The sequence below is a fragment of the Mandrillus leucophaeus genome, unplaced genomic scaffold (genome assembly GCF_000951045.1).
Source record: "Mandrillus leucophaeus isolate KB7577 unplaced genomic scaffold, Mleu.le_1.0 Scaffold129, whole genome shotgun sequence".
Classification (NCBI taxonomy): Eukaryota; Metazoa; Chordata; class Mammalia; order Primates; family Cercopithecidae; genus Mandrillus; species Mandrillus leucophaeus.
Genome location: NW_012101243.1, coordinates 1,712,931 through 1,738,069, shown reverse-complemented (window position 1 = coordinate 1,738,069; position 25,139 = coordinate 1,712,931). Strand labels below are relative to the sequence as shown.

The 25,139-nt window shown below is 43.1% G+C and overlaps 1 protein-coding gene across 3 annotated transcripts in view; it reads right to left on the bottom strand.

Annotated features, from left to right (window-relative positions):
- Positions 1–25,139, bottom strand: part of LOC105533839 (ubiquinol-cytochrome-c reductase complex assembly factor 1) — a 131,372-nt gene that overhangs the window by 9,860 nt on the left and 96,373 nt on the right. For 2 of the 3 annotated variants that reach the window (XM_011972399.1, XM_011972401.1), the window contains one exon: positions 2,460–2,537. The exons of the other annotated variant lie outside the window; for it this stretch is intronic. In XM_011972399.1, the coding sequence (XP_011827789.1) occupies positions 2,460–2,537 (78 nt within the window). The remainder of the gene's footprint in view (positions 1–2,459; positions 2,538–25,139) is intronic. 3 annotated transcript variants of the gene reach the window in all.

Here is a 25,139-nt window from a genome sequence, read left to right as displayed (position 1 = left end):
AAAAAGTAAAAAAAAAAAAAATGAACAATTGAACAATAAACAACTCATAAGATTTATACAAAAATAAGTCAAACTGCTCTCCCAAAAATAGAGACGGAGCTTGCAGTGAGTAAAGGGAAAGCTTAACAAAAAGGTTTTCCATTCTGGTGACTTAAAAAAAAAAAAAAAAAAAAAAAAAAAAGATGTACACTTGAGCAATAATTCTCAATTCCCATCCCATAACCACCAAAAGCTCATGTTAAGTTAATGATGTGTATAGTATGCAATCTAAATGCTTCCTTCTAATTCAGGATATCTAGGAGAACAGGAATCAGGAGACCCTATTTTAACTGGTCCTATGACCCTAACCAAATCATTTAACTGGATTTTTTTTGTAAGCTTGTCTCCTGGCTTTAATTATGATCTTCAGGCTGGTAACATTTCCTCCAATCTGAACTCCAGTTTCTTACTTTTGTCCTTTTGTGCATTTCTCACTCGGTGACTATCACATGCCAAGCACTATGTCAGGCCACATAAATGCAAACACAGTAGGCATTTTGCCACTACCCAAAAAGAAATCCCCACCCAGCCAGGGTGACAGATAATGTGAATATAGTAAGCACTGTGAGAGTGCAGGGAGGATGGAATGAGCTGAGCCACAGCAAGTTCAGGAACTGCTTCCCAGGAGGGGTCATGCTTGCATTAAATCTGGAGGTAACCATAAAATCAGTATAAAAGCATCTGGTTAGTTTAAAATATCAGGTGTTCATTACACCATTCTTTCTACATGCTTGAAATCTCCACAATAAATGTTGGGGAGAAAAAAGATGAGATTGATGAACCTCGAGGGCATTATGTTAAGTGAAATAAGACAGTCACAAAAGGTCAAAAATTGTATGATTCTACTTACATGAATTATCTACAGTAGCCAAATTCACAGAGGCATAAAGTCAAATGAATGGTGGTTGCTAGGGGATATGAGGGAAGGAGGGAATAATTATTGTTCAATAGGGACAGAGTTTCAGCTTGGAAGATGGAAAAGCTCTGGAGATGAATGGTGGTGATGGTGCAAAGCAATGGGAATGTACTTTATGCTACTAAACCATACAGTTAAAAATAGTTAAAATTGTACATTTTATGATATGCATATTTTACAATTTTTTTAAAAAGATGAGATAGATCCAAATGTCCTGATGTGGAAGGACACCCAAGATACACACTTCGGTGAAAAAAGCAAGTTGCAGAATCATGTGTCTAGTGTAACTCCAGTTGCATAAAGAAGGAAAAGATAAAGGTGCTTGTCTATGCACAGACAACATTTGGAAGGACATCCAATAAACTAGGAATTAAGTTTTTGTCTGGAGCAGGGTAGGAAATAGGTCTTCTCATTTCGTGGGTTTTTTTTTTTTTTTTTTTTTTTTTTGAGACCAAGTCTCACTCTGTCGCCCAAGCTGGAGTGCAGTGGCACAATCTCAGCTCACTGCAGTCTCTGCCTCCCAGGTTCAAGCGATTCTCGTGCCTCAGCCTCCCAAACAGGTGGGATGACAGGCGCATGCCACCATGCCCTGCTAATTTTTGTATTTTTAGTAGAGATGGGGTTTCATCACGTTGGTCAAGCTGATCTCAAACTCCTGACCTGAGGTGATCCATCCGCCACGGCCTCCCAAAGTGTTGGGATTACAGGCGTGAGCCACCGTGCCCAGACAGGTCTTCTAATTTCTACTTCAACCATTTATGTACAGCTTTATAAACTTTTATTTTTATTTATTTATCTTTTTTTGAGACAGAGTCTCACTCTGTCACCCAGGCTGGAGTGCAGAGGCATGATCTCGGCTCACTGCAAGCTCCGTCTCCCAGGTTCAAGCGATTAACCTGCCTCAGCCTCTGGAGTAGCTGGGATTATAGGCACCCACCACCATACCCGGCTAATTTTTGTATTTTTAGTAGAGATGGGGTTTCACCATGTTGGCCAGGCTGGTCTCGATCTCCTGACCTCAAGTGATTCGTTTGCCTCAGCCTCCCAAAGTGCTGGGAGCCACTGCGCCCGGCCAGTTTTACAAACTTTTAAAATGAGTATGTATTGCTTTCATAATTACAGCAAAAAAAAAAAAGTGTATACTTTGCCTGGCAGACCACGCTATTTACACGAATGTCCTCCTCTCTCTGGGAGCACATGGGGCTAAGACAGTGTCTCATTTGCCTCTGTCCCTCCATCCAGCACCCAGCAGTCACTCAACAAATGCCAGTTGAATGGTTTGACCATATTAAATACTGCCTTCTTTCCCAAACATGTGGCATGTTTCCCAAACATGCTGAGCATATTCATTCTCGCTGCCCAGTTGATGAATATGAAGAAATAAATACTACGCCGTGGTGGTAGTCAGTAACAATGGTCCCTGCAGCTTCCCTCAGAGGCTCTCATCAAAAGCTTTTGCTGGGGGAGGCCACTGTTCTGCCTAAGCCTTGGTAAATGATCTTACCTCATCATATCCCAAGATCGCTGCATAGAAATGATTTGTCATGAGGATCATGTTCTTCTTCAGGATATAGGGATTAACCTACAGAAACAAATGGCAAAAACAAAAGTATGAAAGAAAGAATGAAAAAAAAACCAAAAAGTATGATCTTTGACTCTTGGCTGTCACAGACTCTTAGTAGAACAGAGAGACAGCCACTAACAAGTCAAGCTGCCGGTCCATTCTCAATTCCCTGACCTGTCAGGATTCTCCCCAATTTGCCAACTTCTTTTAGGTTTTGATCTCAAGTTATACAAGTCAGCTTAATGAACTGAGCCCCAAACACATGTTTAGTTTTGTGCTAGATCCTATGAACCAAGTATAAGAAAAGGTTTCTTGATTGGAGGAGCTCAGTCCAATGTAGGAAAATAGGCATATAAAAAATAATTACACTGCAACATGTTGCCTCAAATCCTATTCCAAACATGCTGAGTGATAAATGGGTTTTAGTTTTACCTGCTTGAGGGAGCTGGTAAGTGCTCTCCAGGAGGTAACATTTAAGTGAACCTTGGAGGAGGAGGAATTTGACAGAGGAGGGAGAGAGAGCATTCTAGACAGAAGGAGGTGTGCAAAGGTGCAGAGGCTGGAAAGAAAATGACTGGCACAGGGAGGGTGCCACTGACAGGGAGGGTGAATGGGCAGGATCACAGGAAAGGTATGTTGAGACTAGGTTAGGAGACATCTTAAGGGTCACTCAAGAGTTTGTTGTGATGAAAAAACAAAGAGAAGGAAGTGGTCAGAGATGGGAAGAGGAGGGAGAGAGGCAGGACTGTGAGAGACATGCTGAGGAAAAAGGGGGGCCTCTGAGGCTATGGAAAGGAGGGAAGAACAAAGCAGGGGCAACTCTGAAGCAAGAAGAATGTTAAAGTCAAGAGATCATCTTGGCTGGGTGGTGGTTCACACCTGTAATCTCAGCACTTTGGGAGGCCAAGGCAGGCAGATTGCTTGAGCCCAGGAGTTTGAGACCAGCCTGGGCAACATGGTGAAACCCCATCCCTACAAAAAAATACAAAAATTAGCCTGGTGTAGTGGTGCATGCCTGTAGTCCCAGCTACTTGGGAGGCTGAGGTGGATTACTTGAGCCTGGGAGGCCGAGGCTGCAGTGAGCCAAGATCACGCCACTGCACTCCAGTCTGGGCAACAGAATGAGGGTCTGTCTCAAGCAAACAAACAAAAACTCAGAGACTGTTTTAGAAATGCAATTCTGGTGAGATGCTTGAGAGTCCGGTAGAACTCCTCTCTCCTCTCAGGGAACAGCCTGGCCTGGAGGATCTTCAGGGCCCAGAGTGAAGTTCGCTGAATGCCTTCAATAGGGAACAACTCTGACCTCCAGACAGTAACATGCTGTAAGGCAGGGTCCACGTTTTATTCCTCTTCAGGATCCCAGCAGAAAGCCAGTGCAATGTAGAGCACAGAGTAAGGACTCACTGACTATCTGAACTGATGGTTTTGGAAACAGCCAAAAGGCATTTGGAACTTTATATGGAGAACAAGATTTCTGCTTCACAATTCTGATGGTGACCATGCCCACGGTCATCTCATTTACTAAGTACCTGTCATGGCCCGGAGCTTTATGGACACTATCTCCTCTAATCATCACCAGAACTCAGAGGTAGATGTGTTACAGTCACTCAGACTATAAGTGACTGTGTGAGAGACTCAGCCGGGTGAAGTGATGCCTTGTGTCGCAGAGCAAATTCATGATAAAGCTGAGATCAGCATCCAGGTTAGTCTGAATCCAGAGTCCACGCTCCTTTCAGTCTGCCAGGGTTCTGCTTCTGGGAGGATAATTTTACTTTGGGTCACAAATCAAAGACTGAGTGATTTTATCCTGTGACTCATAACTAGTGGGAAGAAATGCAGAAAGGGAGATCTGGATTTAGACTCAGAAAACCTGGGTTCAAGTGATAGTTTTGCTATGTACACAGGATGTTATCTTAAGCAAGTCAACTGGAGACCATTTTCTTTTTTTCTTTTCTTTTTTTTTTTTTTTTTGAGACAGAGTCTCGCTCTGTTGGCCAAGCTGGAGTGCAGCGGCATGATCTCAGCTCACTGCTACCTCTGCCTCCCAGGTTCAAGCGATTCTCGATTCTCCTACCTCAGCCTCCCGAGTAGCTGGGATTACAGGCACCTGCCACCATGCCTGGCTAATTTTTTTGTATTTTTAGTAGAGACAGGGTTTCACCATGTTGGCCAGGCTGGTCTCAAACTCCTGACCTCAGGCGATCAGCCTGCCTTGACCTCCCAAAGTGCTGGGATTATAGGCATGAGCCACTGCACCTGGCCCCTTTTCTTTTAAATGCCCTACACACAGGGCTGTTTGGAAGAGCACGTGAATTAGCATGCATTCATTCATTAATTTAATAATGTGTATATGCTGAAAGCCTTGGTAAACTGCAGAATGCTCTGCAAATGTAAGGAATTATAAGTAATAACTTCTGGTTTGTTTACATAAAACCAAAACCAGTTCCAATGCTTTACAGTCATGGATGATTTTCAAAAATGAAAGGACTGTGAAGCTCAAGGCTGGAAAATGTAGACTGGATGTAAGTAGGAGTGCAAACCATGACCTATCCCACACACCTTCAACCAGGGCCACATTAACCATCCATCCTTGGTGTTCTCACAGCTCTCTGGGCATACTTTCTCCCCTGGGTACACACACGGTTTAGAGCTGCTTATGCACCTGTCTCTCCCACTAGTCTGGGAGCTACTCAAGGGTCATAGGAACCATGTCTGATTAATCTCAGCACCCCCCATCATCTGGTCCAGAGCCTAACCCAGAGCAGGGGCTAAGACAGGCTTGCTGGTAACTGAATTTTTACAAGGGCCTGTGTACTACGCCATGCATAGCATGTTCTAGCCAACTAGTTTTCTGGGGAGTTTTCTTCTTCTTTCTTTCTTTCTTTCCCCCTGCTGAATACGTTCTGTGTTTCTGGAATTTCAGAAACATATACTGCCAAACTTCTACTGTCCCATCTTCCAGAAAGGGCTGGGGTAAAGGGAAGAGTCAAAAAACAGGCCAGAGCTAGAGGTCGTTCCTTCTGTCATGTGAGGATGAGACTACAACTCAAACCTCCTGATACCCACACTTGGAGGCTCTCCCTACTCCCACGTGAGTTGTTCTCCTGTGTTAGGAATAATCGCAGCGATATCATAATAATATAATGGACAATATCAGAGGTATCAAACAGTAAGGCAGGAGCATCTCTCAGAGGAAAACATTCACTGAACCTGCCTAGCAGAGCTAGTTTATGTCATGTATCACACCATTAAGCTCTGGTGCAGGAAGGGCCCTCAGAGATTACCTAGCTCAATACCCTTGAGGAAAGGGTGAACTGAAACCCAGAAAGAAGAGACTTATTCAAGGTCACACATCATAGTGTCAGAGCCAGGATTAGAACCTGATTTCTGGGTGAGTGCTTTTCCTACTTTACCATCTGCAGGGTATTTCCAGAGATCACCAACACATTCATCTGCAAACCTCAGTTCTTGCTTTCCAGCAAGGCCCACATACATACAAACACATTTTCTCCTCTTGGGATACACCTGCATTCTGGTTGGCTACTGCCCAGAAAAAACAGAGCGCAAGAGTAGAGTTCCTTACTAGCAAGGCTCCTTGACCTTCTGGTCCTATATTCCAACTCCAGTGACCTGTAAGCTGCCTCTCCCTTCACCTCTAGCTGAGACAATGGCAAGCTGCCACAGCTAGAAATGCTTTTCAGAAATCATCACCCAGGCTGGATTAGATCATGAAAAGGGCCCTTCCTGGAAGAGGGTGAAAGTGCAATCAGTACAGACACATGATCTGCAGGGCAACAGGTGAGGGCAAGTGACAGCAGCTTCCTCAACTACCGGACTCACTTGGCGGGGCCCTTCTAGCTAGTTCAGCAGCCAAGGGGAGCGGGGTATTCGCTCTGGTGAATCCCTGCTGGATTTTAGTCCCTCATTTAAGTTTTTGGTTGCTGGTGTGCAGGTTCCCCGCCTCTCCACTGCCAGATCACACCATATGGAGCACTCTGCCCATGACTACACAGCTGCACCCAGCAGAAGAGAAACTCCTCCCAGATAGTGTTGGGCCGTTCTCTTATTAAACTCATCCTTTCCATAATGCTTTGCTTTTCATAAAAACCCATACATACAACGCCACAAGGAAAAGGTTCCTTTTATATCAGTTACTCATATTTTCCCATTTATTTAAGCCATTAAAATTCATGCAGATATTTTATAAGCCATCAGGATTCAGTGACTGGTATTACTGAATGTTTAATAATAAACTAAACAGAAGAAATCAGAGGGTTAAATGATGACTGCAATTCCTGTAATGACTTAATTAAATTTTTATTGAGTACATAAACTATGATGTCACTTCTAGCCAACCATGGGCCTGCTTTCCCAGCATGTCACAGGGAGGGAGCACTCAATAGGAGGCTCGGCTAAATGAGCAGCAGGTCTCAGCTGAAATGGGGAGGGGAGTGAGGCTCATGTAACACACTCAATAAATTATCCGTTCATTTTTAAACAAAGTCCATGAGTTATAATATATTTGCCATGCACTTTTTATGACATAATAAAAATGTTACCTTAAGGATTACTTAACACATACTACAAATGTTATAGCAGAGGCAGGCACAAGGGGCAAAGAAAACAAACATGAGCAGGCCAGGGACAGGTCTTGGAGTTTATGTCCCAGGGGAAACAGCATAGTATATTAAAAAGGGAATGCAAAAAAAAAGGAGGGGATGCAAGAGTTCAGGGTTACTAATCAGCAGATTAATGAATGAGACAACCAACAGGGAACACAAGTAAGGCAATAATGAATCTTGCAGGGCACATGTTTAATTAAAGTAGCATTCTCAAGGAGGAATATTAGCTTTAAAGAGATGCCAGTTCATCCGAGGCCAATTCGCTGCTCTCTTTCCCCTTTTCACTGTTGCTGCTCTTAAAGATATTTATGTGACTGCTTAACAGAGGAACCAGACTATGTGGATATAGGGACTGACGGGAGATCAAGTTTTAACTCCTCCGTGAACTCTGCAAGGCTTCTAGTGATCTGCTCTTGGCCATTGTTTCTGCCTCCCCTCCTCTTGCCTCCCTACTGTACCTCACCCTGCAGTCAGTAAAGTATGTGCACAGATATATCATGTTCTCGTCTATTTCTTAGTCACACTGCTGCCAGGAATCCTTCTCTTCTTTATCCACTGATGGAAGGGATGCTAACTCCTTATCCTCTAAGACTTAGCACACATACTATTTTCTCTACTAAGTCTGCCCTCTCACCAGTCTACAGGTGCCCCAAAGTGATTCAAGTCTGGAGACGGACCCCATCATTCATTATTTACCAAGTGCCAATAACTGTGTTACAACTTTACACATTAGCCACTTAAACCTTCCCAAGGACTCTAAGAGACAGGAACTGTTACTGTCTCTGCTTTAGAGAAGAGGAATCTGATGTTTGGGAAAGTTAAAGCTAGACAGCTAAGAAATAGTGAGGTCAAGATAAGAATACAGAGCAATCCAACTCCAGTGCCTAACTGTGTTGAAACAGACACCGGAATGAATGTAGCTGCCCCTTCCTGTGCCCCATAGCTCAGGCTATCTCCAGAGGCAGAACTAAGAAATGCCAATGTGGTCCTGGGTAAACACAACTCAGAGATTCCAGTTCCAGTGGCAGCTAGAGACAGCCACTAGATGGGTCATCAGTGGCCAGTTACTAATACATCTGATATTCCTAGTATAGCCAAGCTCCACTCCTGGGAAAACCTGAGGTTGGGAGTGGGTATAATTATGGTGGGTGGGGGGTGGGAAAATAGAAGAAAGTTGGCATGGAAAACACTGATAAGCACGAAGGTGAGAATAAGCTTTAAGGTTACTGGCTTGAAGCAAAGTTGCTAACAGCAGCAGACTAAGAATTTGCTGGAATGAATGAACGACAAAGGACAGCCAGAGTTGCTGGCTGAAGCCTAAGGACTATATCAAATTCATCATAAGGCAACAATGCAACACAAGATTGTAGGTCATGTTTTAGCTGTGCTGTAGTAGACAGTAATGCCACCACCCATGCTTTGCAGTGCCAACGCCATGTTCTACAGTCATTGTGTGGCAACAGGCTGATGCGCACTGAACATCAGCTAGCCTATTTAAAGTTCAGGTTAGAAATTAGCCCACTGTGGAATATTTTATGAGATACTTAGAAACAGAGTAAGAGTAGATAGACAAGAGAGACGGGGACATGGAGAGACCAAACAAAAAAGTCTACCTGTTACTCACATGCATTATGACTGAAAGATCTACTGAGGGTCTTTTAGCAATGATGACAAAATACAAACAAAACTCTGTGCACGCACACGCATACACACACACATATCGGGCAGTTCCAGAGAAAATTGTTAATACCAAGAATAAAAAGAAAAATACTTCAAATGAAAGACAATTTCTTTCTCTCTTTTTATAAAATAATGTGGACATTTAAATAAAGTATGTTCCCGTTGCGATGAAAGGCCAACCTAAACTCAGCATGAGGAGATCCATTTTAAAATCCATTTTAAACATTTCAAACTTTTAATGTACAAGGGAAGTTTGCCATATGAAGACACGCTTTTTAAAATATTCCCTTCTTGGCTGGGCAAAGTGGCTTACATGTGTAATCCCCATGCTTTGCAAGGCCAAAGCAGGTGGATCACTTGAGGCCACGAGTTCAAGACCAGCCTAGACAACAAAGTGAGGTCCTGTCTCTACAACACAGTAATAATAATACGAATCCCTTTCTTATTTATTTTGAAAATTCCTGTTTTGCTGCTTGGGATCTATATGTTCAAGACTGCGTAGCCTGATAATGTCCTGAAAAACAAGGGATATGGTTGGCAGACAGAATTGCAGAACCAGTAGCCCTAATTTCTATATAGTCACGGAGTACAGCAGTCCTTCCCTCAGGCTTGGAAAATAGCCAAGAGAGAAAAGATGTATGTCCTCAGAAATTCTAGTCATTTGTCCAGCTGAGAAAACATGCGAACACATAATATTAAGTCTACAATCATCTTCAAAAGGAGCTGATGAGGTACATTAAGGTTCTGAGATGATCAAACTACCATGGCTATTTAATTTTCTTCTCTTTAGGGCATTTGAATAAGGGGAATATTACAGCTATAATCTACTTTGGTTTCTGGAAGCTTTTTATAGTATACCACATGACAAGTCTCAGGCATACTCATTAGAGAAGCCAACACCTGGCTTGAAAGAGTCGCAGTTTTAACAACAGCACTGATGGTGCGGAGTCCTAAAGGAAATAATCCTGGGGACTATCTAAAATCTGTACTGATAATAATGATGGCAGTGATGGTGGTAACAACGATTATAGAATGCATTTGATAATATTTTCATTTTATGATCTTATTTGTGCCTCACAACCACAACCCTGCCCTCGAGGAGCTCACAGCCAAACTGCTATTGTTGTCCTGACTCTATCAACAAGGAAACAGAAGCTCAAATGTGGCTCATGCCTGTAATCTCAGCACTTTGGGAGGCTGAGGCAGGCAGATAACCTGAGGTCAGGAGTTCGAGACCAGCCTGGCCAACATAGTGAAACCCCATCTCTACTAAAATACAAAAAAATTAGCCGGGCATGGTGATGTGCACCTGTAGTCCCAGCTACTCAGGAGGCTGAGGCAGGGGACTCATTGAACCCGAGAGGCAGAAGTTGCAGTGAGTCGAGATTATGCCACTGCACTCCAGCCTGGCAACTGAGCAAGACTCTGTCTCAAAAAAAGGAAAAAGAAAAAAAAATGTTAAGTGACTTGCAGTCAGATCACATCCTGCTTGTAAGTGACAGTGCTGGGACTTTTAACTCAGATGGCCAGTCTCTAAATCTACTGTCTAAGCCATCACACCTTTCTGCTTCTGATGAGTCATACGAGAAACGGAAGAACTACACAAGCACAAAGCTAAAATTGCTCATTTCTGCACTTTGGAAAGCAAGAGTAAAAGAGACTCTTTTTAAATTTAGAAAAACTGTCCTTAAAAAGAAGATGAGATTCGACAAGGTCAAATGCACAGTATTATGTCTATATCAAAATAAAAAAATAACAGGATGAAGCAAGGGTCTGGCCAAGTAGACGTAATAGCATACCAGAGCAAATCTCCCTCACGAACAGATAAATCAGAAATATGAAAAGGTAATTATTATTACCTATATTAAAGGAAAAGCCATATGCAAAGGTCAAAAAGTTTTCTTTCCTCATTTATTTTAATAGTCAAAAGTCTTTGTCTTAGCAACCATACTTAAGAATGAACATGGAGAAACCAGAGAGGTTTCAAGGAAGAATGTCAGATATATATGGTTACAATGGGTTGGCACTGGTCACAGGCCAGGGTGTTCAAGATTCTATGGCCAACAGAAACACCCAGAGGCTATTCCATGGATTGGTTAGGTTGCCTCCATCATCTGCCTCAATGGATCAGTAGATCTCAGAAGTACTCCGACACTGAGGTCTCTATCTCTCTCTGCATTTCTTCCTTATGTTCAGGACCTACTCTTCCCCAGTTCCATGAGTTGGCAGGCTGTTGATCCTAGAATGCTGTCCCCTCATTGCAGAGATGGACACATAGCTGAAGCTTAGCTAATCAGACTCTTGCTTCTGAGAGTAGAAAAAAACAAATATGAAAGGAAGCTAAAGTTGGATCACCCTTGGCAGGACACGGTGGCTCATGCCTGTAATCCTAGCACTTTGGGAGGCCATGGCGGGAGGACTGCTTGAGGCCAAGAATTAAAGACCAACCTGGCCAACACAGCAAGACCTCATCTCTAAAAAATAATAAATAAAATAGTAAAATTGAGTCACCCCAAAGAGACTAAACATAAGTTCCTATTGCTAAGATCACTTAGCTGCCCTGTATCTTTCCTTCCTGAGTCCTGTTATTAAACTCTCCATTCTGTGAGCCTTAGTTACCTTCCAATAAATACTTTGCTTGCTTAAATTAGCTAAAGTCAGCCTCCCGAGTAGCTGGGATTACAGGCACGCACCACCACACCCAGCAAATTTTTTTTTTTTTTTTGAGATGGAGTCTCACACGCTCGCCCAGGATGGAGTGCAGTGGCGCGATCTCGGCTCACTGCAAGCTCCGCCTCCTGGGTTCATGGCATTCTCCTCCTGCCTCAGCCTCCCGAGTAGCTGGGAATACAGGCGCCCACCTCCACGCCCGGCTAATTTTTTGTATTTTTAGTAGAGATGGGGTTTCACTGTGTTAGCCAGGATGGTCTCAATCTCCCGAACTTGTGATCCGCCCGCCTTAGCCTCCCAAAGTGCTGGGATTACAGGCGTGAGCCACCGCACCTGGCTGAGCAAGATAATTCCATTTACACCCACTAGGATGGCTATAATTTAAAAAGAAAAGAAAAATAAGTATTGCCAAGGCTGTAGAAAAACTGAAACCCTCATGCATTGCTGAAGAAAATGTAAAATGGTACAGTCACTGTGGAAAAACAGTTTGGTGGTTTCTCAAAAGGCTGAACATAGAACTACTGTATGGCCCAGCAATCCCACTCCTAACTATATGTCCAAAAGAATTGAAAGCAGGAATTGGAACCAATATATTTGTACACCAATTTTCATAGTAGTATTATTTATGACAGCCAAAAGGTGGAAACAACCCAAGTATCCAATGACAGGGAGAAACAAAATGTGGTACACACATACCAAGGGATATTATTCAGTCATAAAAAGGCATGAAATTTTGAGATATGCTATAACATGGATGGACCTTAAGAATGCACTCATAAATGCATTATGCTTAATGAAATAAGTCAGACACGGGAGGACAAACGTTGTATAATTTGATTTATAGGAGGTACTCAGGCACCTTCAGAGACAGAAAGTAGAATAGTCTACCTGGGGCTGATGGGAGGAAGAAAGGGAAAATTATTATTTAATGGGCACAGAGTTTTTGTTGGGGATAATGAAAACGTTTTGGGTATAGATGATTGTTACAAAACACTGCGAATGTACTTAATGCCACTGAATCAAGCATTTATGAATGGTCAAAATGATAAATATTACATATGTATATTTTACCACGATAAAGGAAATCTCAGTTATAAACAGTTCTTCTCAGACAGTCATTTCAATCTGTGACTTAACCATGTGTATACTAAAGCCTCTCTTAGGACACTTATCCATTCGGCACAGTGGTATTATGAGCTAACTGATGTTCCTCACTAGACTATAAACTGTCTTGGTACAGAACTCTACACTGCATTGTACATGATTGATAAGCATGTATTGAGTACCTGCTGTATTCTACTGTGATATATGCTGGAGGTAAAAAAAAAACAATAAAACACAATACTTGTCCTCAAGAAGTTTATAATCTCATGTGGAAGACACACCTAGCACGTTGTATATAAAAAATAGCAATGGTATAGGAACTGAAAGGCTTGAGAGAAGAGGCAACATTTATTATAGTGCGTATTAAAGGGTGAACAGGTATGTTCAGACAGAATGGTATGTATAAAGGCACAGGGAGGTGAACAAGTACAGCATTTTCAGAGGAAAGTTTGTAAAAAACACACACACACACAGAACCACAGAAGCTGCTCATGGTGGCAAGAATCAGAAGGTGGAGCTGGAAGGGCAATTTTTGTGAGATTGTAAATGGCCCTGAATGCCACATGAAGGAAAGAACAAGGAAGGTGTCTAAGCACAGGGAAATTGCATGGACAGATTTATTTTCAAAAAGTAACCCTAGAAGTACAGATCACAAAGTTGGGGGAAGGTCCAGAGGCAGGCAAACCAGAGGAGACTGCTACAATGGTCTAGGTGAGAGTCCGTAAGGAACTGAAACAATGTTAAGTGACAACAGGAACAAAGACGAAGGCATGCTTTCCAGAGAAATGACTACAGCCAGAGCAATCGGATTTGATTATCGAGTAGATGAGGAGGAGGAAAGGGGAGGCCATGACTTGCATGTAATCAGACTTCACTGAAGAAAATGGAGAGAACAGAAAGATGAAGACAGAAGGCAAGTTATATGCATCATACACTGATGACTTTCTGACCCTGGCAGCACCAAGTGTAGACAACCAGTCTTGTATGATTTTAGCAATCGCCATGCCCTTCATGTCTCCTATGTTGTGGTAATGGAAAATCTTACTTGGATAAGATGTAATATGAGCAAGATGTGTATTTACTTTGAGCCCGGCAGGCGTCTCCAGTGGAGCACAGGCATAACACACCAGGGCCTAGGAGCCTGAGCCCCTTTTCCAGTGATTTGTTCACTACATGTAGGTCGGTATCATTCCTCCCGGCCCTCTGCATTCTGACTGCAGCCATGAGGTCTGATTACGGTCAGCAAGAAGATGCTGACACACTCAAGTTTCCAGAGACACTTGGAGGCTGCTAATTGCACCGTGAGCCTCATGACTACATTTATGAGCGCAGAAAAGCTGCAGGCACTACTTGGCTTTTTTAATGATTTTCTATTAAATTTAGGCAGACTGGGTACAGTGGAAAACTACAGGATGTTTGTTTCCCATCACTACCAACCACATCAACTGCACAGACACAAAAGGCAAACAGATGAATATACATCAACAAGTTAGTCAGTTCTCTGCTAATAGAGCTGAGCCACTGTCACTTGTCATGGATGCTGAGGCTCTGAACAACCTAGAGGATCTAAAGGCAACACTGAGATCACTGACCCGAGTCCTTTCCCAGTGATCCTAATATAGATATCATATTGCCCAGATGGCAACATTTTCTCAGAGGACCCAAAATTTAGCCCTTTACTGATCTTGAGGTTCCTGACCCTTCATCCAACAATGCTGCCTTCTTCTTCTCCACAGCAATGAAGAGTGAAAGGGGTCGGGCCACCCTAATGAACCGAATCACAGGAGTTAACTGGTAACTCCACCTGGGCACAAAGGGTCAGACCAAAGTCTAAAGCCCAAAACAGTAAAGCAGACATTTACATTGTTTTACACAGGTCACAGAATGTTTGTCTTTCACTGCTGTGTCCTAACTGCTCACTGTTCAGAGCTGTACAATTGCCAAAATACTGACCCAATGGTAATCTGAGAAAGAGGCTGTTCCCTGCTGAAGACATGAGGAAGCAAAGGCTCAGAAAGGTCAAGTGACTCACCCAATTATCACTTGGCTAATAAATGGTCAAGAGGTTCACAGAGACAGGGTCTTCTGGCTCCTAGTCCAAGTTTTTTTGTTTGTTTTAAGGCTCAAACAGAATTGCCACTCAGCAGATAGCTTATACATTCCTGTAGAAGCATCCCGGGAATGGCTGAGCCCGGATCCCAGGTAGAAGTCATATGATCATTCTTACTTAAGTAGTGAGGTGGTGAAGGTTGAGGCCAGGAGTGAGGTTCAAATATCCCTTAAAATGGAACTGACACAGCCGGGTGCGGTGGCTCATGCCTGTAATTCCACCACTTTGGGAGGTTCAGGTGGGCAGATCACCTGAGGTCAGGAGTTTGAGACCAGCCTGGCCAACATGGTGAAACCCCGTCTTTACTAAAAATACAAAAATTAGCTGGGCATGGTGGTGTATGCCTGTAGTCCCAGCTACTAGGTAGGCTGAGGCAGAAGAATTGCTTGAACCGGGAGGCAAAGATTGCAGTGAGCCGAGATTGTGCCACTGCAATCCAGCCTGGGAAACAGAACAAGACTTTGTCTCACAAAAAAAGGAAAAAAACAAAAAACAAAACAAAATAAAAAAACCATGGAACTGACATGGCCTGTGAATTCTGAGAGTGACCCCATCTTTATAGGGTAATTCTCTTTTGTCCTCTTTTCTCAGTAAAATGTTCTTAGAAAGGTATTTTATCCAAAGGAAAGAGACAAACTCAGAATGCTGTATGTTAAAGAGATGCTGTCTTTGGTGTTCTGTATTTAAGTCCCAACTCCCAACTCCCAAACACACTGAAATCTGAGTAAATTTTGGGCCCCAACAGCCCTGTTTCCCCACCTTGTGAGTCTGAAAGATTAATCACTCTGAGCCTCAGTTTTTCCATCACAACTATGCAAAACTGCCTTTCCTTTTCCCTTTTTATTTATTTTTTTTATTTTTATTTATTTTTTTTGAGACGGAGTCTCGCTCTGTAGCCCAGGCTGGAGTGCAGTGGTTGGATCTCAGCTCACTGCAAGCTCTGCCTCCCGGGTCCACGCCATTCTCCTGCCTCAGCCACCGGAGCAGCTGGGACTACAGGCGCCCGCCACCTCGCCCGGCTAGTTTTTTTCGTAGTTTTCAGTAGAGACGGGGTTTCACCGTGTTAGCCAGGATAATCTCGATCTCCTGACCTCGTGATCCACCCGTCTCGGCCTCCCAAAGTGCTGGGATTACAGGCCTGAACCACCACGCCTGGCCTCCCTTTTTATATTAACAGATGAAAATGCTTAACAGTAAGTAAATTAGTGGCAAACATCTATTTCGCTCTCAGGCATTGTTTAAAGAACCTCACATGTGATAACTCATTTATCCCTCACAATGCTACAAGTGATGTAAGGTGGGTATTATGGTTATCTCTATTTTATGGAGAGAAAACTGAGGCATAGAAAGGAAATAGGCAGAGACCTTGCCCAAGGTCACATGGCTAGGGCGGGATTTAAGTCCAAACTGGCTTCAGTATGTGAGTATTCTCAGCTACTCTGTGATACTGCACTGGAAAGAAGGTTATAAACTCAACCCAATCCCCCACGTGGAGATGAGGGCCTGGAAGTCTCTGAAGCTTCCCTCGGGACCTCGGGGTTTACCTACTCTCCTGCCTCATCCTCCCATCATACTCAGCCCTGCCCTGGGATAACTCCTAGAAGAAGCATGCAGTGAAAACAAAACAAAAAAGCAAGTGAACTCCTGTCTTTCTCGTTTGTCTGTTTCGTGAGGAAGTGAACCCAGGAAAGATTCAACTTCCTTTCTCAGAATAAACTAGATTGTAAGCCCTGTAAGATCCTTTATCTCTGGTATATTCTCTACCAACCACATGCAGGGATTGGCATGGGCTGAGAGACAAAAATGTTCCTTGAATAAATAAATGAATGAAGCAATCCTTAATAAAACCATACAAATTAATAATGTTCCTGGATCTAGAGGAAATACATTCAATATTGCCTTCATCAAATGTATTCAGCACTAACCAGGCATCAAGCACTGTTTTAGGAGCTGAGGCTACAGCAGTAAACAAAAGACAATTTCTGAACTCCGGGAGTTTAGGATGATTAGTCAGGCTGCTGAATAATTTGCAGAATGAATCTGAGATGAAGAGTCAAGAGGCAGGAGGACCAGTGAAGAAGCAGCCGACAGTGAGTTTAGGTGAGAGGTCAGGACTGGATCTGAGCATCAGTAGGACAGTTGAGGCCCTGATAGTGGTTGTTTTAAAGAAGGGCTCCTTACAGTTCCTCCTGCTCCTTTGAGAACCAGGCACATCATATGGATGGCAAGGATCACTGACATTCAGAAAGACCAGCTAAACAGAGGACAATGAACATGGAAAAACAAGTCCCTCCACTCCAGCCAGGCCCCTTCAGCTCCAACCAACCCCATAGGGCCATTCACCCAGCATTTTGGGGAAAACAAAGCAAGAAAAGAGTGTTACAGCAGACTCATCAATGGATCCAGAAATACTCATGGCGCACCCAGGGCAGCTGAAAGGAGCATCTATCTCTACTGTATCCTGGGTCTGACCCTAGAGCCTCCAGAACTTTTTTACATAGCCCCACCCAGATCCTGGTGGAGCCACTGCCCTCTGGTGGTACCCAATGCGGGAGTTAAGCCCACAGGAGAAAAGAGCAGACAGCTGCCCACCTTGTGGTAGGACATGGAGTGAGAGGCATATTCAGCCCCAAGAGCTCGTCACAGTGCCTGTATGTCTTACTACTGCAATCACTGCTCTTCCCAAAGACACTATTTACAGAAAACTCTGGTTAAAATGCAAGAGTTATCTGGGACCATTAAAACAGATCTTACTGGCATCCATTAACGATTTGGCATGAATTTAATCAGGTAAATTGCAGTGTAAGTATAGAATTGATTCTAAGAAGATGGGGTTAGGAATAGACTCTGTGAGTTCACTCACTCATCCACCATTCAACCAACATTGGATGAAGGCTTATCATGTGCTAAGCACTGTGCTAGACACTGGAATGCTGACCTTAACAGAAAAGGATCAGGAGGTCTTTGATTGGAGGCTTCTCCCAGCAAGACAAAATGCAGGGTGTGTGTAGTGGCTCTAGAGAACAGCAAAGATGACAGTATCATGTAATGAAAAGAGCAACAGAATGAATCAAGGGAAGTGAGTTTTAGTCTCTGCTACTACCACTACTACATGACACTGACCAAGCCTTTTTCCTGCCCAGGACTGAGTGTACTCACTTGGAAAGGGTTGAATTAGGATCATCTTTGCGGCTGTCAAGCTTCTAGGAGCTTGGCGGCCACTGAAATGATTAGGAGATGGCATAAAATAAACACACTGACTGCTTGGCAATTCTGACCAGCTAGGGCTAGCCCTGGGTGGGGCTTCCTGTCATCAGCCAGGGCATTCTAAAATTCCTTTACATAGTCCCTGAGGATCATCATCAAGTGAGATTCTTCTGACATCCATACCCAACCACTTCATCAGACCAGATACCCCTAGTATGTTATGAACCCCACATTTGTCCCCAACTACCCTAGTCTCTTCTAGTCCTTTTGAACTGAGGCTATTAGGGATGGAGCCAGTTCTTCCAGTGCTATCGGGCAAGAGAGGCTTGGAGAAAAGTAGGAAGTTTTGCAAACTGCTGTTCACTGTTGTAAATTCTACCCTGGGCTGGAAAATTTTTGTCTCATGGATTTTTTTCAAGCAGGAAAGGCCCTTAGAAATAACCTGGTCCAGGCTCTGCATCGGAGCCTGCTGGTTAATTAAAGAACTAAGTCTAACTCCACTCCTGTAGCTCCGAGACTGGTGTTTTTCAGTTCCCCCACACTGTCCTTCTAGAGGGAGGCTCTTCTCTGGTAGCCAACTCACCCTGGGACCTAAAGCACAGGAGACGATAAACACCTTCTGTCTTTGAAGGAGAAGGAGTAAAAACACCTATCGGAAATGCCAAAGACAATAAGGTTCATTTGAAATCTGAAGAATCGTAGCAAAAGAGCATGGGACAGGGATGAAAAGAAGAGCGGGAGACAGAAGGCTGCTTAGCGCTTAACAGGAACCATCTCCTACTTGCCCCATAACCATACACATACCACAAGCCAGCTGATTCCTAACCCCAGCAGCTAAACTGCCCAAGGCCTAGGTAAGGGGCAACACACACAGTTTACACCTTTTATTATTCTGATCAAAATTTCTCTCCTGGGAGCAGAAAGGGGTCAAAAGTCCAACACCAAAAATATATATCTTTATAAGTCATGGGCAAAGAAGTATTACAGCAGACAGTTATTTAAAAAAAAAAAAAAAAAAAAAGCTACAGTGAACACAGCAGAGTAGGAGGTGTGAGAAAACTCACTCCAAGTAATTTATTCACTGGGAACCACAAAGGGCTTTCCCAAGAACAGCAAAAACACCATTAATTTCTCCATTACTCTCCTTTCAAAGGGCTCCAAACACTTCACACATATCGTTTTAAATTGTCCTCAAAGGCTCCAAAATAAGGGGTTACTATTTCCTCAGGTACAGATGGAGAAACTAAAGCATTTACGCCCACCCTGCTCTGCCCAAGTCATCCTAAAAGATTCAGCCAACATCAACTGAGTGCCTGCTATGTGCCTTACTCATGCCAGGCAGAACAGGAGACAAGGATGAAAGATAGGATCTTTGTCCTCCAGAAAGCCAGAATCTAGTGGGGTGTCACAGATGCACCTATAAATCCCTTCAAAAGATGACAGCTTATGCTAGGTGCTATTGAAAAGGTCCAAATATAGCATCCTGATAGCTCCAATTTATCAAGTACTTAGTATGTGCCAAACACTGTGCTAAGCCATATTGTTTAAGTGACATAACTGTGCATGACTTACCTTATAGAGGATGGAATGGAGACAAGGAGAGGTAAAGAGACTTGCCTAGGATCTCAAAGCAACATTGTGGCAGAGCAGAGATTAGAACCCACGTCTGTCTGGCTCCAAAGCCCACATGATGGGAGGTGAACTGTTTGGAAAACTGGGCACTGGCCTCTCAACTTTTTAGCACTGAATGCCACACTTCGGAGGCGAATAGCAGAACACACAGGGGCCCTCACTAGATTTTGGGGGAATGGCCTGTTTCCCGGGCCCAGAATTGTATGTGCATGTACTAACTGGGATTCTCAATGATAGGGACATCTGAAGCCAAAGGTTGGTGTGTCTACCAAAAGGGAACAGAGCTCTCTCTGGGAAAAGAAGAGCTGAAAGGTCCTGAGCTCTTCTTGCTACTTTGTTAAGTACTAAAAATGGAGCAGGACTAGAGGGTATGGGATTCCCAGGCTGGCTTTAACAGAAGGTTCACAGCCTGCAGGACAGGCATGGCGGCTGCAGCACACATGCAGTACAGTATCCTTTTCTCAGAGCCAGAGTGGAAGGAACTCTTGCTGGGGAAGGAGTCCTCTGCCGGAGAAGGGCCTGGCTTAGTGACAGCTCTGCAGAGCTCACCTGGTGGCAGCAAGTGCTGCCTCTTTTGCCAAAGCCCCATTTTGGAGGCCAAGGAAGAAAATACCAGACTTGGAGAAAGGAGAGCTCCCCACACCAGACAGGTTACAAAGAACATGGTCAGTCCTGGGGAATGCCTAGGTCTTAGCAAGGGCTGGGCTAATAAATCACTCTATTTTAAGCCCATAAGACATAAGACAGATGGGAGAAAGAGAAGGTCCTCCAAACTCTGGGACCAAAGTTGAGCCTGGAACTAGGAAGCCTAATCCCCAGCCTAGCATTCTCCCCACTTAACTCATGGCATCCTTCTGTAATTGTTTCATATCTTAATTTCAACCTAACGAAACAAGAAGAAGAACAAAAACCCTTTGATGGAGCCAGGTACTTCGGTGTATTATTATCTCATTTAACGTAAGTGACTTGTGCTTCTATCGATGGATCAGTTAGTCCATCAGTTCACTCATTATTACTTATATTCTACCTATTTCCAAAAAAAGGTTCAAGTTGGATTACAACAAAAGGCACATGTTATGGTCAAAAGAGCCAATTTTTTTGGAGCAAAGATTTTGAAATCTATCAGATCTGGGCTTGTAACTTACTATGGCGGCCACAGCCAAGTCCTTTAAGTTTTCTGCCCCTTGGTTCTCCTCAGTTGTAATATGGGGACACTCTCAACTCTATTGCAAGGTAATTTGTGAGGATTAAATGAGATGATGTCTGTAAAATTCCTGGCACATAGTTTTGCCCATAGTATGCACCTCAAAATAAAAGTAAGAGAAAAGAGTTAAGTAATAGTCTGTGGGGGGCGGGAGAAGAAAGGGGATAATGAATACTTATATCAAAATATCTAAATAAGGGAAGCTCTGTACTTGTTGGCAGTTGTGGCAAAAGGAAAGCGGGACTGCTATACCATTCTCATTGTTTAATAAAGAGAAGCATGGAAATTCATCAGGACAGAGAAAGTTCTTAATTCTCAATGCAGAAGGGCGCATAAATACACGAGTGACTGTGTATGTTACACACATACACATGCTTATACCACTTCTCTCTCCAACAGGAACAGGGCAAACGGCTCTCCAGAGTCCTGCTGCCCCCCGACACCACACTATTGCGGTGTACAGAGAAGTACTTCAAGAGTTAAAACATTTTTGTGCCAATATTTTAAGAGTGCAGAAGGTTCCAAATTACATGTAAAATAAACAATGCCAGACTGTGAAAACTCTTGGCTGCAACGTTCTCTGATGTTAACAAGAGTTTCTTTATTACTGTAACCTTTCAGAAGTGAATAAAAATTATTTCTCTGCCCTAGTTTTGCCCTCCAGTAAAAGTGAAGAGAGCAGTGACCATGGAAAGAGCTGTACAATGACCTCTCATGAAGGCCGGGGGCTGGGAAGGGGGCAGTTTAGAACACAAAGCCTTCCATATATGCTTCTAGGTTAAAGGCTAGAAATGTAGTTTGTGCTGTGCTGATCATATTGTAAAATTTTACATTCCTAATACTTTTATGTAACCAAAACCCTTAGAGAGACAAGAAGGCATTTTCGAGAGCCCAACCTGAGCTGGTGCTATGGAGAAAACCCAAACCTGGACCATGATCCCTCAACTACTCAGTGAACCCCCTTACTCAGAAATTGAGTCTGAAGTGTCCTTAACAAAGAAGGAAGAAGTACTGCGTGTGACCAGTACTTAAGACAAAGCATGTTACTTCTCAGACCTTTAAGTGTGGATGAGTCTGTAAATATCATACATACACGAGGATCTCAAAATGGAGCTAGTCTGGATAAGGAGAATCTGCATTTACCACTGCAGGAAAAGGAAGAATGTCACCAAACAAAGCCAAGCATTGTTTGCCTTCTCATACCAACTCGGTGCCCTTATCCACACTATTCCTCTGCCTGGAATTCTCTTCTTGTCTAGCAAACACCTACTTATCTGAAAAGATTTAACTCAAATGTCATCTATTCCCAGCCTGTCTCCTCTGGGCATTCTCAGCAATTTAAAAACATTATAATTTCTTAATATTATAATTATCTGTTTATGTTTATCTTCTCCTACTAGACGAGGGAGTCATGGAAAATGTCTTAATCATCCTTGTATCTCCAGTGCTTTTAGCACAGTACCTGGAAGCTAACAGGCCACAATAAAATGGATGGATAGATGGGTAAAACTTTGTTTGTGTCTGGGAACAGAAATCAGACAGAGAGTGATGAACTGCTAAAAAAACAGAACACAAGCTCTGGGATTTAACACAAGGCTAGCTTTTCAGACTTCCACAGAGTTGCAGAATGTTAAGTCTGGAAGAGAATGTAGAAATCATCTAACTCTTCTCCCCAGAGAGGTGATGTGATGTGACTTACTCAGGCTTACCCAAAGAGTGGCCAGGCCAGGCAGAACTCGTTCCATTATGCCACACTGTCCCTTCTTATTACTGTCTAAAACTGTAGGTAAAATAAGTAATGATTAAGGTCACATGTCTAATGTTTTTTCATTATAAACAAATGAACAATGGAAATCATCTAGGAATTCAAACAACTTGAAAAAAGATACAATATCTGAATTCTTCAAAAAGTTTACATAGTGTCACCATGTGACCCAGCAGTTCCACTCCTGGGTACATCCCTCAGGAAAGCTGAAAACATATGTTCAGACATAAACTCACATATGAATGTTCACAGAAGCATTATTCACAAAAGCTAAAAAGAGGAAAGTGGAAAGACTAAATGTCTATTAACCGATTAATAGATTTTTAAAACATGGTATCGCTACACAACAGACTATCCCAAAAAGGAATGATGTTGGTTGGGGGAGTTGGGCAAAAAATAAACAAATGAAGAAAAAAGACAAAAAAGGAATGAAGTACTGAAAATATGCTACAACATGAGTGAACTTTGAAAACATTCTGCTAAGTGAAAGAAGCCAAACATAAAATACTGCATATCATACGATCCTATTTATATGAAATGTCCCAAATATGTCAATCTGTAGAGACAGAATGTAGAATAGTGGTTTCCAGGGGCTGGGGATAAGGGGAATAGGTGTGACTGCTAATGGGCACAGGATTTCCATCTGAGGTGATTGAAATATTCTGGAATAGTGGTGATGGGTACGTAACACTGTGAATTTACTAAAAAGCAAATTTACATGTTATGGGATATAAATTATATCTCTATTTTTAAAAACATAAAAATGGAATATCTGCCCTCTAGAAGCTAACTAACTGGAGAAGCTAGGACCAACATATAAGATGCTTGGCCAGGCATGGTGGCTTATGCCCAGCACTTTGGGATGCCAAGGTGGGAGGATTACTTGAGCACAAGCTCAAGTGATCAGTGTGGGCAACATGGCGAGAACCCATCTCTACAAAAAACCCCACAAAAACAAAACCTCAAGATGCTTAAGGACTAAAAGGTTCAATGCTACAATACAAGTGGATACTGTGGAAGTTAGAAGAAGAAAAAAATAACACTTAGGTTAAAAATCTTAATGCCAATGCTAGAGCCATAGTTTTTAGGTAAGTACAGAGTAGTAATTAAAAGCACAGGCTCTAGAGTCCAGAAGGTTTGGGTTCCAATCCAGGCTCCCATATTTACTGTGTGAGTCTAATTAAATTGCCTAACAGTGGTAGGTAGGCTGAATTTGGTCTCCCAAAAGATATCCATGTCCTAGTTCCTGGAACCTGTGAGTATCACCTTATATGGCAAAAAAGGATTTTGTAGCTAGGGTCAAATTAAGACACTTGAGACGGGGAGGGAATCCTGGATTACCCAGTTGAGCCCTAAATGCCATCATACATATTGTTCCTTTTAAGACAGAGGCAGAGGGAAACTAGGCTCAGATAGAAGAAAAGGCAACATGACTACAGAAGCAGAAATTGCAGTGATGCAGCCACAAGTCAAGGAACGTGATTAGCCACCAAGAGCTGGAAGGGGCAAGAGTCTCCCCTAGAACCTCCAGAAGCAGCACAGCCCTGCCGACACCTTAATTTCAGCCTCATGAAACTGATTTCTGGCCTCCAGAACTGTAAGAGCATAAATTTTTGTTGTTTTAAGCCACCAAGTTTATGGTAATCTGCTGTACCTGCTATGGGAAACTATCTCTGAGTCTTAGTTTCCTCATCTGTAAAATGAGGCTAGAAATGTTACTAATCTCACAGGTAAGACTGTTGTAACATGTTATAAAATTCAAATGGTGCTTGTAAAGTGCATGAAAAAAAGAAAGTGCTCAATAAATGTTAGCTATTACTATTGGGGAACTCTGCTTCTGAATTATACTGAAATCCTCAAGTTTCACATGTCGTTAGCCCATGCCTAGACCCTGCTCCTCTTAGCAAGGAGAGCAGTAAGAGTGGCAACCAAGACACCCGAGTTCTACTCTTCAGTCTGTTTCTAATTTGTACGCAGCTCTTCCAGAGCCAATTTCCCAATCACCTAAATGATAGAATTAGTTTAGGAGCAGTGGTTCTCAAACTAGAGAGCTGGTGAGAAGACAGACTGTTGGGTCCCACCCCGAAGATCAAGGGTATGCCCTAGAGCTAGCATTCTTTTTTTTTTTTTCCCCTGAGACGGAGTCTTGCTCCGTCGCCCAGGCTGGAGTGTAATTGCAGTCTAGCCTCGTTGCAACCTCCACCTTCCAGGTTCAAGCGATTCTCCTGCCTCAGCCTCCTGAGTAGCTGGGGACTATAGGTGCACGCCACCACACCCGGCTAATTTTTGTATTTTCAGTAGAGATGGGGTTTCACCATGTTGGCCAGGCTGATCTCAAACCCCTGACCTCATAATCCGCCCGCCTTGGCCTCCCAAAGTGCTGGGATTACAGGCGTGAGCCACCATGTCTGCCCTGAGCTAGCATGCTTAACGAGATCCCAAGCAATGGTGAGGCTGCTGGTCTGGGGACCACACTTTGAGATCTCTGGATCAGATTATCTCAGTGTTCCTTTCCAGTTTAAACAGTCTAAGATTCCCCAGTAACATCCAACAAATGCAGCACTCAAGGAATAAACACTGCTGTACCATGCTGAAATAGCCTTAAAACGAAGTTCTTTTCCTAAGT